The following is a 20,166-nucleotide window of genomic DNA, read 5'->3' as shown; positions in this document are numbered from 1 at the left end:
ATGTCATTTGTGGTCTTATGCTTCCATCTATTGGAATTATTTAGTAACTGCAGTACTACTGAATAAAGAATATCCTTATTAAAGTAGTAATTACTCAGAATGACAAAATATGACATTTTCTAGTTCATTTTACCACTTACAACCATAAAATAACAATTTATAGCATAACAAACAATGAAACTGACATAAACCAAAAACACCATACATTTAGTTAACTGTATATATATATATACTATTTATTTAGATGGGTGACATTATCTGCCAAAGTAACACCACTGTAGATAAAGAAGAGCTCTCCAGTAGGTGAACCAAAACATTCATAGGCCATTTTCTCAAAATTGAGGTTACAAGTTTATCATCTTTCAAAGCAGAATTACTTTCCCATTGTTCCTCAACTATAGTGTATGATATACCTTTTTCTAGCTGGGTCTCTACTTTTATCCAATGTAAAAAACACAATTTCAAATTTTGCTACATAAGACCGAATCGAGCCGGTCGGTCACATTTGACTGTGTAAAACCTAGCAGTACTACTTATTTCTCTGAGAGTGAGGCAGATACATAGCATTTTGCAAAAAAACATGATTATTTGTCTCTCTAAAATGAAACCATCAAGTGATAGATTTTAAACAAATACATGTGTGTCATTGAACAACCCATTGAATGCTATGATTAGCTAGTGAAAAAACACACCAATCTCTTTCATAATTTCTTTAAACAATAAAAGCTAATTTATGAACATTTCTGAAAATGGATATATAGTGTTTTGGAATGAAACTCTTCTTATGTTTCCCCATCTGAGCTCAGAGTAGATGAGAGATGTAATGTTTGTCTCTGTTGTGTTGAAGCCCAATCAAGCAGGAGAGACCAGCCTCCCCTGTACCCAGCTGTGTGTCCATGAAGAGTGACCAGTCTATGCGTCGTCCTATAGAGTTTAGAGAGGGAGACTTTTCTACTGAACAAAGGTAAGAAGAACTCATGGGTCATGGTCAGTGAGTTAAACAACACTGTCTCATTTCTCCTCTCCCATTTTACCATTTATTTCTGTTGTTTTCATAATCCATAGGCTAATCCTTTCTTCCATTTTCATAGTCCTAAAACAATATCAAACCAACACTACATTCCCTCCCTGTGTGTGTGTGTGTGTGTGTGTGTGTGTGTGTGTGTGTGTGTGTGTGTGTGTGTGTGTGTGTGTGTGTGTGTGTGTGTGTGTGTGTGTGTGTGTGTGTGTGTGTGTGTGTGTGTGTGTGTGTGTGTGTGTGCACTCCCTGGATGAGGAGATGTAATCTCATGTTTTGTCCACAGAAACCAACAGGAGAGATCAGAGTCAGAGATTCTCAGTGGTCAGTCTTCCCAGAGTCATCAAACAGACCTGGCCTCCATATTCAGTGTATGTGGTCCTGTTATGTACAATTTGTTTTTGTTTACCTCAAGTAAAGTCTCTCAATCATTCATTCATGTGTTAATGAGAAAGCATTTAGTCTCTTGCTTAACTTATTTACTTGATTTATTTCAGTTGCTTGAAGAGAATATTATGACATTTGTGAAGAACGAGCTGAAGAGGTTCAAGAGGATTCTTAGTCCAGAACTCCCAGAAGGCTTTGAGAGTCAGAAGCAGGATAAGGAAGTGGTGGATGCTGAAGATGAGAAGCAGGAGAGCAGTGCCAGAGAGGGGGCTCTGAAGATCACACTGCACGTCCTGAGGAAAATGAACCAGAAGGAGCTTGCTGACACACTGGAGAAAAGTAAGAGCTGTCTTCCTCATGTTGAATGCTGTTTTAGAACATTTAAAAGCTGTAGCTAAAGTACAGCTAAAGTAGCTGTGTAACTCAATGATATTGTAGCAGCCTTAACACAACACCTAGTGACCTCATCAAGTAGCAGCAGGGATGTGTTGTGGTGATTAATTTAGACAGACAGACAGACAGACAGAGAGAGAGAGAGAGAGAGAGAGAGAGAGAGAGAGAGAGAGAGAGAGAGAGAGAGAGAGAGAGAGAGAGAGAGAGAGAGAGAGAGAGAGAGAGAGAGAGAGAGAGAGAGAGAGAGAGAGAGAGAGAGAGAGAGAGAGAGAGAGAGAGAGAGAGAGAGAGAGAGAGAGAGAGAGAGAGAGAGAGAGAGAGAGAGAGAGAGAGAGAGAGAGAGAGAGAGAGAGAGAGAGAGAGAGAGAGAGAGAGAGAGAGAGAGAGAGAGAGAGAGAGAGAGAGAGAGAGAGAGAGAGAGAGAGAGAGAGAGAGAGAGAGAGATAATACCAATAATAATATAATCAGTCACACCAGTCTGTAATACATTATGAAAACATTTACACATTTATACAGTCAGTTAAGAGAATAAATTACTTTTATTTAAAACTTTATAACAGTCCTACAATACTGTAGGCATTAAAACAGATGTAAAATGAATATCCTCTGTGTTATTTCTTCATTCAGAAGAGCTTGCTGTGATTTGCCAACGTGAACTCAAATCTAATCTAAAGAAGAAGTTTCAATGTGTATTTGAGGGGATCGCTAAACAAGGAAACCCAACACTTCTCAATAAGATCTACACAGAGCTCTACATCACAGAGGGTGGAACAGGAGAGGTCAATAATGAACATGAGCTGAGACAGATTGAGACAACAACCAGGAAACAAGCAAGACCAGAGACTGCAGTCAAATGTAACGACATCTTCAAACCCTTAACTGGACAAGACAAACTTATCAGAACTGTGCTGACAAAGGGAGTCGCTGGCATTGGAAAAACAGTCTCTGTGCAGAAGTTCATTCTGGACTGGGCTGAAGGAAAAGCAAATCAGGATGTCCAATTTGTATTTTCATTCCCTTTTCGGGAGCTGAATTTGATGAAAAAGGAAAAACACACTTTGATTGCACTTCTCAATCACTTCTCAATGGAAACCAAAGAGTCAAGAATCTCCAACTACGACAAGTACAAAGTTTTGTTCATCTTTGATGGTCTGGATGAGTGCCGACTGCCCCTAGACTTCCAGAAGAACAAGATCTGTTGTGACGTCACAAAGTCAACCTCAGTGGATGTTCTGCTGACAAATCTCATCAAGGGAAATCTGCTTCCCTCTGCTCTCCTCTGGATAACTACCCGACCTGCAGCAGCCAATCAGATCCCTTCAGGGTGTGTTGACCAGGTGACAGAGGTACGAGGGTTCAATGACCCACAGAAGGAGGAGTACTTCAAGAAGAGATTCAGTGATGAGGACCTGGCCAGCAGAATCATCTCACACATAAAGACATCAAGGAGCCTCCACATCATGTGCCACATTCCAGTCTTCTGTTGGATTTCTGCAACAGTCCTTGAACACATGTTGAGTACAGACAAGACAGAAGAGATGCCCAAGACTCTGACTGAGATGTACTCACACCTTGTGGAGTTTCATACCAAACAGAAGAATGATAAGTATCTTGGGAAAGAAGAGACAGGTCCACACTGGAATAAAGAGAGCATTCTGTCACTGGGAAAACTGGCTTTTCAACAGCTTGTGAAGGGCAATCTGATTTTCTATGAAGAAGACCTGAATGAGGCTGGCATTGATGTCAATGACGCCTCAGTGTACTCAGGATTGTGCACACAGCTCTTTAAAGAGGAATGTGGGCTGTACCAGGACAAGGTGTACTGCTTTGTGCATCTGAGCATTCAGGAGTTTCTGGCTGCTGTATATGTGTTCCTCTCATTCATCAACAACTATGAAAATCTAATGGCCGAACCGCAAGTTACTGAAGTTACTGTCTACAAGAGTGCTGTGGATAAAGCCTTACAAAGTGAGACAGGAAACCTGGACCTGTTCCTCCGCTTCCTTCTGGGCATTTCACTGGAGTCCAATCAGAAGCACTTACGAGGTCTACTGACAACAACAAGAAGCAGCTCACAGAGCCGTGAAGAAACAGTCAAGTACATCAAGGAGAAGATCAGGGAGAATCCCTCTCCAGAGAGGTGCATCAATCTGTTCCACTGTCTGAATGAACTGAATGACCATTCTCTAGTGGAGGAGATCCAAAGATAGCTGAGATCAGGAAGTCTCTCAGAAGAAGAACTGTCACCTGCACAGTGGTCAGCTCTGGTCTTTGTGTTGCTGACTTCAGAAAAGGAGCTGGATGTGTTTGACCCGAATAAATACTCCAGATCAGAGGAAGGTCTTCTGAGGCTGCTGCCAGTGGTCAAAGCCTCCAGAGCTGCTCTGTGAGTACATAAAATGACATTTAAGTACTAATCATCAGGAAGAAATATTCAGTTTAGAGAAAAATATATATTATAATATGTATGTAATATATTAGATTATATTGAAAAACTTACTGAATCAATGCATTGATGTTCACATTAGTATAACAATATGACCATACAATTCTAGGAGACGGAAGATTAATCTATATGTTGTTTAAGAGAATAAACCAAATGCATCTGCCATTGTCCTTCTACACTACTGGTGTTAAATTAACAGTGTGTTTGTGAAATCATGATGATCTCTTTGCAGGCTGTCATTCTGTGGACTCACAGAGAAAGGCTGTGCTTCTCTGGTCTCAGCTCTGAGGTCAAACCCCTCACACCTGAGAGAGCTGGATCTGAGTAACAATGTCATGAAGGATACAGGAGTGAAGCTGCTCTCTGCTGTCCTGGGGAATCCCCACTGTAAACTGGAGACTCTGAGGTCAGTATTCCTGTATCACTCAATGAACACACACTCATTGGACACACCCACACACAATAATTAATTTAGTAGTGTTTAGAAACATGTTATCTACTGTTAATAATGATACATTAATTCATGTATATACAGTACCAGTCAAAAGTTTGGACACACCTACTCATTCAAGGGTTTGACTTTATTTTTATTATTTTTTACATTGTAGAATAATAGTGAAGACATTAAAACTATGAAATAACAAATATGGAATAATATAGTAACCAAAAAAAGTGTTAAACAAATGAAATTATATTTTATATTTGAAATTCTTCAAATAGCCACCCTTTGTCTTGATGACAGTTTTGCACACTCTTGGCATTCTCTCAACCAGCTTCACCTGGAATGCTTTTCCAACAGTCTTGAAGGAGTTCACACATATGCTGAGCACTTGTTGGCTGCTTTTCCTTCACTCTGCCGTCCGACTCATCCCAAACCATCTCAATTGGGTTGAGTTCGGGTGATTATGGAGGCCAGGTCATCTGATGCAGCACTCAATCCCTCTCCTTACACAGTCTGGAAGTGTGTTGGGTCATTGTCCTGTTGAAAAACAAATGATAGTCCCACTAAGCCCAAACCAGATGGGATGGCGTATCGCTGCAGAATGCTGTGGTAGCCATGCTGGTTAAGTGTGCCTTGAATTCTAAATAAATCACAGACAGTGTCACCAGCAAAGCACCCCCACACCATAACACCTCCTCCTCCATGCTTTACGGTGGGAAATACACATGCCGAGATCATCCGTTCACCCACACCTTCTTCTCACAAAGACACGGCGGTTGGAACCAAAAATCTCAAATTTGGACTCCAGGCCAAAGGACAAATGTCCACCTGTGTAATGTCCATTGCTCGTGATTCTTGGCCCAAGCAAGTCTCTTCTTATTATTGGGGTCCTTTAGTAGTGGTTTCTTTGCAGCAATTCAACCATGAAAGCCTGATTCACACAGTCACCTCTGAACAGTTGATGTTGAGCTGTGTCTGTGACTTGAACTCTGTGAAGAATGTATTTGGGCTGCAATTTCAGAGGCTGGTAACTCTGATGAACTTATCCTCTGCAGCAGAGGTAACTTTGGGTCTTCCATTCCTGTGGCGGTCCTCATGAGAGCCAGTTTCATCATAGTGCTTGATATTTTTAACGACTGCACTTGAAGAAACTTTAAAAGTTGTTGAAATGTTCCGTATTGACTGACCGTCATGTCTTAAAGTAATGATGGACTGTCATTTCTCGTAGCTTATTTGAGCAGTTCTTGCCATAAATGGACTTGGTCTTTTACCAAATAGGGCTATCTTCTGTATACCCCCCTACCTTGTCACAACACAACTGATTGGCTCTAACGCATTAAGAAGGAAAGAAATTCCACAAATTAACTTTTAAGAAGGCACACCTGTTAATTGAAATGCATTCCAGGTGACTACCTAATGAAGCTGGTTGAGAGAATGGCAAGAGTGTGCAAAGCTGTCATCAAGGCAAAGGGTGGCTATTTGAAGAATCTAAAATCTAAAATATATTTTGATTTGTTAAACACTTTTTTGGTTATTACATGATTCCATATGTGTTATTTCATAGTTTTGATGTCTTCACTATTATTCTACAATGTCAAAAATAGTAAAAATAAAGAAAACCCCTTGAATGTGTAGGTGTGTCCAAACTCTCGACTAGTAGTAGTGTGTATATATACATATATGAATAGATATGGCAGGTTTCAGGACTCTGATGTATCTGAAAATGTTGAAAAAATATATTTTCACCACCAAAGAATTGCAGTGTGGTTTTAATATGATTTGACTCTTTGCAGGCTGTCAGGCTGTCTAGTCACAGAGGAAGGCTGTTCTTATCTGGTCTCAGCTCTGAAGTCAAACCCCTCACACCTGAGAGAGCTGGATCTGAGTAACAATGACCTGAAGGATTCAGGAGTGAAGCTGCTCTCTGCTGGACTGGGGAATCCCCACTGTAAACTGGAGACTCTGAGGTCAGTATTCCTGTAGTTGGTCAACAAGTGATAACTGTTCACCAGATCCACATGTGTTTACCAGGCACACATAGTCCACACCATATGTGTTTGGACAGTGAAGTTTACAGTTTTAAATGTGGTGCTATACTCCAGCATTTTGGATTTGAGATATAATGTTTCATATTAGGTGACAGTACAGAATGTCACCTTTTATTTGAGGGTATTCATACATATCTGTTTTACTGTTTAGAAATGAAAGCACTTTATGTATCTAGTTCTCCCATTTGAAAAAGTCTTAATAATTTGTACATATTCACTTATATTGTATTAAAGTAGTCATAAGTTTAGTATTTGGTCCCATATTCCTTACCTGCAGTGATTACATCAAGCTTGTGATTCTACAAACTTGTTGAATACATTTGCAGTTTGTCTTGGTTGTGTTTTGGATGATGTTTTCCCCAACAGAAACTGAATGGTGAATAATGTCCTGTCATTTTGGAGTCACTTCACTTGTATTGTCAGTAAGAATAGAAGATGTTTTTGAACACTTCTACATTCATGTGGATGCTACCATGATTATGAATAATCATGAATGAATCGTGAATGATGATGAATGAGAAAGTTACAGAGGAACAAGGATCATACCCCCTCTGTTATTGGTAATGGTGAGAGGTTAGCATGTTTTGTTGTAGCCTCTGTAACTTTCTCACTCATTATTATTCATGATTCATTCATGATTTTTCTAAATCATGGCATCATCAGGATTAATTTAGTAGTGTTTAGAAACATGTTATCTACTCACTTAGACAGAAAATTACTCCAGTCATCATCCACCATTCAGTTACTATCGGGCAAAACATAACCCAAAACACAACCAAAACAAACTGCAAATGCAACCAACGAGTTTGGGACCAAATACTACACTTTTGACTACTTTAATACACTATGAGTGAATTTATCAAAATACTTATGACTTCTTCAAAAGTGGGGGACTAGATACATAAAGTGCTTTCATTTCTAAACGGTGAAACAGATATGTATTCAAATACCCTCAAATAAAAGGTGACATTATATACTGTCACCTCATATGATACATTTGATCTCAAATCCAAAATGCTGGAGTATAGAGCCACATTTAAAATGTTAGCTTCACTGTCAAAATAGATATGGTGTGGACTGTATACTCAATACAATCTACCGTAATTTTCGGACTATAAGCCGCGCCTTTTTTCCAATTTTTCGACCCCTGCGGCTTATATAACGGTGCGGCTAATGTATGGATTTTTACATCTAACGGCCACTAGAAGACCTCCTAAATCTCTGGATTTTACAGGTTACAGTCCACCAACTTTAACTCTATGGGCTCTATGACCGGTCCGCGCCCCCCACCTTTAAGCGGCGGGCTCCAGCAGGAAAAGCTGGAGGCCGGAAAAGAGTGAGACAGGTAGCGCGCAAAAGTAAAAGTGGAACCGAGAGTGGTACGAGAGACAGAACGAGAGACAGAACGAGAGCAAGACAGTTTGTGCAAAGGAAGTTTTCATGCACAAACCCTCATTATGGAAAACAAACGTAGAAATGCATATGATGCAGCTTTTAAGTTAAAGGCAGTCAATCTGGCTGTAAAAGAAGGAAATAGAGCTGCTGCACGTAGCCTTGGCATCAATGAGTCAATGGTGAGACGTTGGAGACGCCAGCGGGAAGAACTGTCTCAATGCAAAAAGTCAAAAAAACTTTCAGAGGTAATAAAAGCAGATGGCTCGAACTTGAAGACTTTCTTGAAGATTGGGTGAACACACAGAGAGCAGACGGCCGAGGTGTTTCCACCGTGCAGATCCGACTGAAAGCTGAAACAGTCGCCACCGAAATGAAAATAGAAAATATTGAATGGCATCTCCTTTTAAAGTCAACAAGAAAGGGTGGATGATGGAAAGCGTAATGAATGAGTGGCTGAATGAGTGGCTGAATGAGTGGCTGAATGAGTGGCTGAATGAATGGCTGAATGAGTGGTTGAATGAGTGGCTGAATGAGTGCTACATCAAGCGCCCTGGAGGATTCTTTCGCCCAAAAAAAGCTTTGCTCGTTTTGGACAGCATGAGGGCCCATATAACGGATTATGTGAAAGCAGCCATCAAGAGCACAAACTCGATTCCAGCTGTGATTCCTGGGGGAACAACGAAGCATCTGCAGCCACTCGACATCAGTGTCAATCGTGCGTTCAAAGTGGCACTACACGTTCAGTGGGAGGCGTGGATGACTAGCGGCGATAAATCATTCACCAAAACTGGTCGCATGCGAAAAGCAACTTTCGCTCAAGTTTGCGAGTGGATCCTGATAGTGTGGAGGAGTGTCAAAACATCCACGATCATTAACGGGTTCCGAAAGGCTGGACTGCTGCGTGATGAAGAGGAGGACGCCGCCACAGCAAAGGCCCTTCAGAGGTTGTTCGATTCCGTCAGTGACGAAGAGGAGTTCGTTGGTTTTGAGAGCGTCAACGAAGGAGAGAGGAGAGTGGCTGACGAAGCCACCCTGAGCCTGTTCGTTTCCGACACTGAAGATGAGGACTTTGGTGCTTTTAGTACGCAGGAAGAAGACGGAGATGAGGATTAATGACTTGACTTTTCTGGTTACAGCCGTGTACTGCACCTTAGCCTAAAAGATGAAGACGAGGATGAATGACTTTTCTGGTAGGCTGATTACCGTATATTTTAAGCAGCCGTGTTGCTGCAACTTTAGGTTTACGCGCTTACTGTCGTGTTACAGGCACTTTATTTTGCACTTTTAAAAAAACACATTTAATTTAGCCATTGATATTGCCTCGTCAAGCGCTGTAAGCTTTGTTTTTTGTTATGGTACTACTGTAGGCTATAATGTAGATAAATATTCAAAGATGTGCACACTTTTTCAAGGTTTTTCAAAAATAACCAAAGTTAAGTGGTTAAATGATTGTGACGCTATTAACTAATTTTGCTGGAATACGTTATGCAAATATGCAACTTGTTTGTTGAAATGTTAATAAATGGGAGCTTCCTCAAGCAGCCATCTCTTTCCCGACAATCCCCTCTGTGCACGAACCCTTACATATGGTAATTAAACATTAAAACACCTGCGGCTTATAGTCCAGTGCGGCTTATATATGTACACATCATTCAATTTAGCTGCTGCGGCTTATACTCCGGTGCGCCTTTTAGTGCGGAAAATACGGTAAATCTGATACCTCACTGTCTGTCTTTTGACTGATTGTGCTTTTTAAACTGGTCTGGTCAGTCAACTCAAATATTCGTACTATACATGTCTCTCTCTACAAGCAATATTATGATCATTTCTAATAATGATACATTCATTTATGAATGGATATGGCAGGTTTCAGGACACTGATATATCTGAATATGTTGTAAAAATATACTGCCACTATTTTCACCACCAAAGAATAGCAGTGTGGTTTTAATATGATTTGACTCTTAGCAGGCTGTCAGTTTGTCTAGTCACAGAGGAAGGCTGTGCTTCTCTGGTCTCAGCTCTGAAGTCAAACCCCTCACACCTGAGAGAGCTGGACCTGAGTAACAATGACCTGAGGGATTCAGGAGTGAAGCTGCTCTCTGCTGGACTGGGGAATCCCCACTGTAAACTGGAGACTCTGAGGTCAGTATTCCTGTAGTTGGTCAACAAGTGATAACTGTTCACCAGATCCACATGTGTTTACCAGGCACACATAGTCCACACCATATATGTTTGGACAGTGAAGCTTACAGTTTTACATTTGGTGCTATGCTCCAGCATTTTGGGTTTGAGATATAATGTTTCATATTAGGTGACAGTACAGAATGTCACCTTTTATTTGAGGGTATTTTCATACATATCTGTGTTACTGTTTAGAAATGAAAGCACTGTATGTATCTAGTTCTCCCATTTGAAAAAGTCGTAATAATTTGGACACATTGTCACGATCGTCATATGGAACAGACCAAGGCGCAGCGTGATGAACGAACATACTTTAATTAGTTAAAGCGTAAACACAATACAAAACAAGAAACGACTCGTGAAGTCCACGGTATCAATGACCGAACACGGAACAAAAACCCACAAACACAAAGGGAAAACAGACAGAATAAATATGGCTCCCAATCAGAGACAGCCAACGACAGCTGACACTCGTTGCCTCTGATTGGGAGTCACTCTAGCCAACATAGAACTAAACACAACAGAAACTACCAACCTAGAAATAAACACAAAGAATGAACACACCCTGGCTCAACATATAGAGTCCCAGAGCCAGGGTGTGACACACATTCTCTTATATTGTATTAAAGTAGTCATAAGTTTAGTAATTGGTCCCATATTCCTTACCTGCAGTGATTACATCAAGCTTGTGATTCTACAAACTTGTTGACTGCATTTGCAGTTTGTCTTGGTTGTGTTTTGGATGATGTTTTTCCCAATAGAAACTGAATGGTGAATAATGTCCTGTCATTTTGGAGTCACTTCACTTGTATTGTCAGTAAGAATAGAAGATGTTTCTGAACACTTCTACATTCATGTGGATGCTACCATGATTATGAATAATCATGAATTAATCATGAATAATGACGAATGAGAAAGTTACAGAGGAACAAGGATCATACCCCCTCTGTTATTGGTAATGGTGAGAGGTTAGGGTGTTTTGTTGTAGCCTCTGTAACTTTCTCACTCATTATTATTCATGATTCATTCATGATTTTTCTTAATCATGTCATCATCAGGATTAATTTAGTAGTGTTTAGAAACATGTTATCTACTCACTTAGACAGAAGATTACTCCAGTCATCATCCACCATTCAGTTACTATCGGGCAAAACATAACCCAAAACATAACCCAAAACACAACCAAAAAAATCTGCAAATGCAACCAACGAGTTTGGGACCAAATACTCAACTTTTGACTACTTTAATACACTGTAAGTTAATTGGTCAGAATACTTATGACTTCTTCAAATAGGGGGACTAGATACATAAAGTGCTTTCATTTCTAAATGGTGAAACAGATATGTATTAAAATACCCTCAAATAAAAGGTGACATTATATACTGTCACCTCATATCAAACATTTGATCTCAAATCCAAAATGCTGGAGTATAGAGCCACATTTAAAATGTTAGCTTCACTGTCAAAATAGATATAGTGTGGACTGTATACTCAATACAATCTAAATCTGATACCTCACTGTCTGACTTTTGACTGATACTGCTTTTTAAACTGGGCTGGTCAGTCTACTCAAATATTTGTACTATACATTTTTCTATCTACAAGCAATACTTTGATAATTTGTAATTTCTTATAATGATACATTAATTTATGAATAGATATGGCAGGTTTCAGGACACTGATGTATCTGAATATGTTGAAAAAATATACTGCCACTATTTTGACCACCAAAGAATAGCAGTGTGGTTTTAATATGATTTGAGTCTTTGCAGGCTGTCAGGCTGTCTAGTCACAGAGGAAGGCTGTGCTTCTCTGGTCTCAGCTCTGAAGTCAAACCCCTCACACCTGAGAGAGCTGGACCTGAGCTACAATCACCCAGGAGACTCAGGAGTCAGACTGCTCTCTGCTGGACTGGAGGATCCACACTGCAGACTAGAGAAACTCAAGTATGTAGAGGGTTTATGTCAATGTTCATATCAGACATGTTGGAGTTATCAGGCTAGTTAAGACAAACATTCTGACCACCACTTGGACTAAGTTATATAAAGACTGTGTGTGTGTGTGTGTGTGTGTGTGTGTGTGTGTGTGTGTGTGTGTGTGTGTGTGTGTGTGTGTGTGTGTGTGTGTGTGTGTGTGAGTGAGTTCAGGTGTATCCCTCAATGACTGTCTGTTCTTCTGCTTACCGCTACAGTGTGGAACATGGTGGAGAGAACACAATGAAACCTGGACTTAGAAAATGTGAGTGTTGACTGCTGTGAAGAATATGACTAAGAATAAGTCTTAATTCAAGTGAAGTCAAAGTCAAAGACCACCATCATTACTTACTTGGTCATATTAAATATCAGCTGTAGTTCTACAGAAGCACAAATCAGGGACACCAAAGTTTACAAAGAGTTGCTTTGACAATGTGTGTGTCTGTGTATGTGTGTGACGTGTTTGTGTTACTTTAGAAATGTGTGTGTGTGTTCATGCATGAAGATGTGTGTGTGTCCAGTGTGTGTTCAGGATGTGTGTGTGTGTTCATGCATGCATACAGGTGTGAGTGTGTGTTCAATGTGTTTGTGTGTGTACAGGATGTGTGTGTGTGTGTTCAGGATGTGTGTGTGTGTGTAATTAATGGGAATAAGTGTGTTTTATATTACCATACAGTATAACATATGATCATTGATCAAATCTCAAGTTACCTTAACTTCTCCTTTTGATACCTAGAAACATCTACATTAAATGAACTAGTGAAAAGTGAGTTAACATTCTAATGTGAATGATGATGATTTCTAATATTGTGTCTGGTTTCATCCATCAGATGTCTGTGATCTCACACTGGACCAAAACACAGTAAACAGACTCCTCTCTCTGTCTGAGGAGAACAGAAAGGTGACATGGAGGAGAGAGGAGCAGCCGTATCCTGATCACCCAGAGAGATTTAAGGTCTGGGAACAGGTGCTGTGTAGAGAGGGTCTGACTGGGCGCTGTTACTGGGAGGTAGAGTGGAGTGGGGGAGGGGCTGATATAGGAGTGACATATAAAGGAATCAGCAGGAGAGGATGGGGTGGTGACTGTGGGATTGGATACAATGTGATTGGATGGAATGACAAGTCCTGGAGTCTGTTCTGCTATGACAACAGTTACTCTGCCTGTCACAATAATAAGTCCACTACCATAGACGTCCCCCCCCTCCAGCTCCCACAGAGTAGGAGTGTATCTGGACTGGCCAGCCGGCACTCTGTCCTTCTACAAACACACTAAACAAACACACACACACACACACACTGTACACACACACACTGTACACACACACACACTGAACACACACACTGGACACACACACACACACACACACTGGACACACACACACACACACTGTACACACACACATACACTGAACAAACACACTGGACACACACACACACACACACTGGACACAAACAAACACACACACACACACACACTGGACACACACACACAAACACAGTAAACACACACACACACACTGTACACACACACACACACACTGTACACACACAAACACACACTGAACACACACACTGGACACACACAAACATACAAACACTGGACACACACACTGGACACACACAAACACACACACACACACACACACACACTGGACACAAACAAACACACACACACACACACACACACACAGACACACACTGAACACACACACTGGACACACACACACACACACATTGGACACACACACACACACTTTCACACTGGACACACACACACACACACACACACACACACTGGACACACACACACACTGGACACAAACTAGACACACACACACACAAACTGAACACACACTGGACACACATACACACTGGACACACACAAACACACACACACACACACTGGACACACACAAACACACACTGGACAAACACACACACTGGACACACACAAACACACACACACACACACTGGACAAACACACACACTGGACACACTCACACTGGACATACACACACACACGCTGGACACACACACACTGTACACACACACACACACACTGAACACACACACTGGACACACACACACACACTGGACACACACACAAACTGTACAAATACACACACACGCACTGGACACACACACACTGGACACACTCACACTGGACACACACACACTGGACACACACACACACACACACACCGGGGACACACACACACACACACTGGACACACACACATTGGACACACACACACTGGACACACACACAGGACACACACACTGGACACACACACACACACTGAACACACACACACACTGGATACACTCACACACTGGACAAACTTACACACACACACACACACTGGACACACACACACTGGACACACACACACTGGACACACACACACTGGACACACACACACTGGACACACACACACCGGACACACACACACACATACACACACTGGACACACACACACACACACACACACACACACACACACTGGACAAACACACACACTGGACACACACTGGACACACACAAACACACACACACAATGGACACACACAAACACACACACACACACACACACACACACACACACACACACACACACACACACACACAGGACAAACACACACACTGGACACACACACACACTGGACACACACACACCGGATACACACACACACACACACACTGGACACACACACACACACACACACACACTGGACAAACACACACACTGGACACACACTGGACACACACAAACACACACACACAATGGACACAAACAAACACACACACACACACTGGACACACACACACTGGACACACACACACACACTGCACAAATACACACACACACACACACACTGGACACACACACACTGGACACACTCACACTGGACACACACACACTGGACACACACACACACACACACACCGGACACACACACACACACACACACACTGGACACACACACACACACACACACACACACACACACACTGGACACACATTTTGGACACACACACACACACTGGACACACACACACTGGACACACACACACACTGGACACACACTCACTGGACACACACACACACACACACTGGACAAACTTACACACACACTGGACACACACACACTGGACACACACACACTGGACACACACACACCGGACACACACACACACACACACTGGACACACACACACACACACACACACACACACACACTGGACAAACACACACACTGAACACACACACCGGAGACACACACACACACACACACACACACACACTGGACAAACACACACACTGGACACACACACTGGACACACACACACACTGGACACACACACACACTGGACACACACACACACACACACACACCAGACACACACGCACATATACACTGGACACACACGAACACACACACTGGACACACACACTGGACACACACAAGCACACACACACACACACACACACACTGAACATACACAGTGGACACACACACACTGGACACACACACACACAAACACACACACACACACACACACACACACACACACACACACACACACACTGGACAAACACACACACTGGACACACTCACACTGGACATACACACACACACACACTGGACACACACACACTGGACACACACACACACACTGGACACACACACACACACACACACACACACACACACACACACACACACTGGACAAACACACACTGGACACACACACACTGGACACACTTACACTGGACACACACACACACATACACTGGACACACACACATACACAAACACACTGGGGACACACATACACACACTAGACACACACACACACTGGACACACACACACTGGACACACACACACACACACACACTGGACACACACACACACACACTGGACACACAAACACACTGAACACGGACACAAACACAGGACACACACACACACACACACACACACACACTGGACACACACACACACACACACACTGGACACACACACACACTGAACACACACACACTGGACACACACACACACACACACACACACTGGATACACACACACACTGGACACACACACACAAACACACTTGATACACACACACACACTCGACAAACACACACATACACTGGACACACACACACACTGGACACATTTCCATGTGTAGGATTTTGATGAAAGGAAATCCCATATAGCCTACTGGACAGGACTTTGCTATGGCATCTTCTGTTTGGGTGTCTCAGGTCAGGTCTGAGCCATGATCAGAATGTGTCTCTGTGTCTATTTCCAGCCCTGCCATTTCTACCTGTCCTGATCTAGTGTTTCACCCCTGACCTCCTCACACCGTCTCACTGTCCATGTCTGCTTTTAGCTCCCACCTCTACTTCACTGTGTTATAATGGCCCTTATGCTTGTTATGTCACCTCTGTAACCAGTTATCAAACATACTGACCTTTCTGACCCTATCCCATGGCCCTACTTTCTAGAAATGAACATTGAAATTCCTCTATGAGTTTTGTTTTGTGTCCATTTACTTATGTATTTGTTGTATATTGGGGTTGTGCCGCAGAGCATCATGGGGGTTTGTATGTGTTGAGATGATCACGTTCCAGATAAATGGTTGAACTGATTCCTGTCTCCTGTCTCATCATTATTGAATTGTTATACAGACGTGGTTATGAAACCCACGAGACATAACAACAGATTGGTGATGAGTAAGTCTGAATTTACAGGAACTATTCTGTCTGGAAGAAGTGGGTTTTTACAACTGTTTAAAACTGTTATTTTCTGGGGTACAGTCTAGGCTAATGTTAGCACAGTGTATTGCTAGCAGAGGCAAGTGCATAGTCGAGCTAGCTAAGAAAGAGACTTAACAAGTGGTTTAAAGTACTTAAGTAAAAATACTTTAAAGTACTACTTAAGTAGTTTTTTGGGGTATCTGTACTTGACTTTACTATTTATATTTTTGACTACTTTTACTTTTACTTCACTACATTCCTAAAGAAAATAATATACTTTTTACTCCATACATTTTCCCTGACACCCAAAAGTACTCGTTACATTTTGAATGCTTAGCAGGACAGAAAAAGGTCCAATTCACGCACTTATCAAGAGAACATCCCTACTGCCTCTGATCTGGGGGACTCACTAAACACAAATGCTTTGTTTGTAAATTGTCTGGCTGAACGTACATTTTAAAAACAAGAAAATCGTCTGGTTTGCTTTATGTAAGGAATTTGAAATGATTTATACTTGTACTTTTACTTTTGATACTTTAGTATATTATTAGTATATTTTTAGTATATTATCAGGTTTGACAGCAGCTGAAAATATGTTGTCAACCACCACGCCTCATTGGATCAGCACTTTTATAGATACAGTTGAAGTCGGAAGTTTACATACACCTTAGCCAAATACATTTAAACTCAGTTTATCACAATTCCTGACATTTAATCCTAGTAGAAATGCCCTGTCTTAGGTCAGTTAGGATCACCACTTTATTTTAAGAATGTGAAATGTCAGAATAATAGTAGAGAGAATGATTTATTTCAGCTTTTATTTCTTTCATCACATTCCCAGTGGGTCAGAAGTTTACATACACTCAATTAGTATTTGGTAGCATTGCCTTTAAATTGTTTAACTTGGGTCAAACGTTTCGGGTAGCCTTCCACAAGCTTCCCACAATAAGTTGGGTGAATTTTGGCCCATTCCTCCTGACAGAGCTGGTGTAACTGAATCAGGTTTGTAGGCCTTGCTCGCACACGCTTTTTCAGTTCTGCCCACACATTTTCTATAGGATTGAGGTCAGGGCTTTGTGATGGCCACTCCAATACCTTGACTTTGTTGTCCTTAAGCCATTTTGCCACAACTTTGGAAGTATGCTTGGGGTCATTGTCCATTTGGAAGACCCATTTGCGACCAAGCTTTAACTTCCTGACTGATGTCTTGAGATGTTGCTTCAATATATCCACATAATTTTCTTTCCTCTTGATGCCATCTATTTTGTGAAGTGCACCAGTCCCTCCTGCAGCAAAGCACCCCCACAGCATGATGCTGCCACCCCTGTTCTTCACGGTTGGGATGGTGTTCTTCGGCTTGCAAGCGTTCCCCTTTTTCCTCCAAACATAATGATGGTCATTATGGCCAAACAGTTCTATTTTATTTCATCAGACTAGAGGACATTTCTCCAAAAAGTAAGATCTTTGTCCCCATGTGCAGTTGCAAACCGTAGTCTGGCTTTTTTATGGAGGTTTTGGAGCAGTGGCTTCTCCTTGCTGAGCGGCCTTTCAGGTTATGTCGATATAGGACTTGTTTTACTGTGGATATAGATACTTTTGTACCTGTTTCCTCCAGCATCCTCACAAGGTCCTTTGCTGTTGTTCTGGGATTGATTTTCACTTTTCGCACCAAAGTACGTTCATCTCTAGGAGACAGAACTCGTCTCCTTCCTGAGCAGTATGACGGCTGCGTGGTCCCATGGTGTTTATACTTGCGCACTATTGTTTGTACAGATGAACGTGGTACCTTCAGGCGTTTGGAAATTGCTCCCAAGGATGAACCAGACTTGTGGAGGTCTACAATTATTTTTCTGAGGACTTGGCTGATTTCTTTTGATTCCCCCATGATGTCAAGCAAAGAGGCATTGAGTTTGAAGGTAGGCCTTGAAATACATCCACAGGGACACCTCCAATTGACTCAAATTATGTCAATTAGCCTATCAGAAGCTTCTAAAGCCATGACATAATTTTCTGGAATTTTCCAAGCTGTTTAAAGGCACAGTTAACTTAGTGTATGTAAACTTCTGACCCACTGGAATTGTGATGCAGTGAATTATAAGTGAAATAATCTGTCTGTAAACAATGAATTGTGTCATAAACAAAGTATATGTCCTAACCGACTTGCCAAAACGATAGTTTATTAACAAGAAATGTGTGGAGTGGTTGAAAAATGAGTTTAAATGACTCCAACTTAAGTGTATATAAACTTCTGACTTCAACGGTAGATATAGATGTATATATATACAGTGGGGAAAAAAGGATTTAGTCAGCCACCAATTGTGCAAGTTCTCCCACTTAAAAAGATGAGAGAGGCCTGTAATTTTCATCATAGGTACAAGTCAACTATGACAGACAAAATGAGAAAAAAAAATCCAGAAAATCACATTGTAGGATTTTTTATGAATTTATTTGCAAATTATGGTGGAAAATAAGTATTTGGTCACCTACAAACAAGCAAGATTTCTGGCTCTCACAGACCTGTAACTTCTTCTTTAAGAGGCTCCTCTGTCCTCCACTCGTTACCTGTATCAATGGCACCTGTTTTAACTTGTTATCAGTATAAAAGACACCTGTCCACAACCTCAAACAGTCACACTCCAAACTCCACTATGGCCAAGACCAAAGTGCTGTCAAAGGACACCAGAAACAAAATTGTAGACCTGCACCAGGCTGGGAAGACTGAATCTGCAATAGGTAAGCAGCTTGGTTTGAAGAAATCAACTGTGGAAGCAATTCTTAGGAAATGGAAGACATACAAGACCACTGATAATCTCCCTCGATCTGGGGCTCCACGCAAGATCTCACCCCGTGGGGTCAAAATGATCACAAGAGCGTTGAGCAAAAATCCCAGAACCACACGGGGGGACCTAGTGAATGACCTGCAGAGAGCTGGGACCAATGTAACAAAGCCTACCATCAGTAACACACTACGCCGCCAGGGACTCAAATCCTGCAGTGCCAGACGTGTCCCCCTGCTTAAGCCAGTACATGTCCAGGCCCGTCTGAAGTTTGCTAGAGGGCATTTGGATGATCCAGAAGAGGATTGGGAGAATGTCATATGGTCAGATGAAAC

General features: G+C 41.7%; 1 protein-coding gene across 1 annotated transcript; it reads left to right on the top strand.

The window, feature by feature from the left end:
- Nucleotides 1-1,476: 1,476 nt before the first annotated feature.
- Nucleotides 1,477-19,209, top strand: LOC311120613 (NLR family CARD domain-containing protein 3-like; the record flags this gene model as incomplete). Its single annotated transcript, XM_084195198.1, has 8 exons — nt 1,477-1,744; nt 2,426-3,966; nt 8,874-9,103; nt 10,101-10,274; nt 12,086-12,259; nt 12,505-12,544; nt 13,155-13,388; nt 19,198-19,209. Exons 1-8 carry the CDS (start codon nt 1,534-1,536, stop codon nt 19,207-19,209), a joined length of 2,616 nt encoding a protein of 871 aa, XP_084051324.1. The 5' UTR covers nt 1,477-1,533.
- Between the last annotated feature and the right edge of the window lie 957 nt (nt 19,210-20,166).

This window comes from Coregonus lavaretus (genome assembly GCF_964263955.1).
Source record: "Coregonus lavaretus genome assembly, contig: HAP1_SCAFFOLD_777, whole genome shotgun sequence".
NCBI lineage: Eukaryota > Metazoa > Chordata > Actinopteri > Salmoniformes > Salmonidae > Coregonus > Coregonus lavaretus.
The sequence above is the reverse complement of the archived record's forward strand: the minus strand, read 5'-3'. Positions and strand labels throughout refer to the sequence as shown.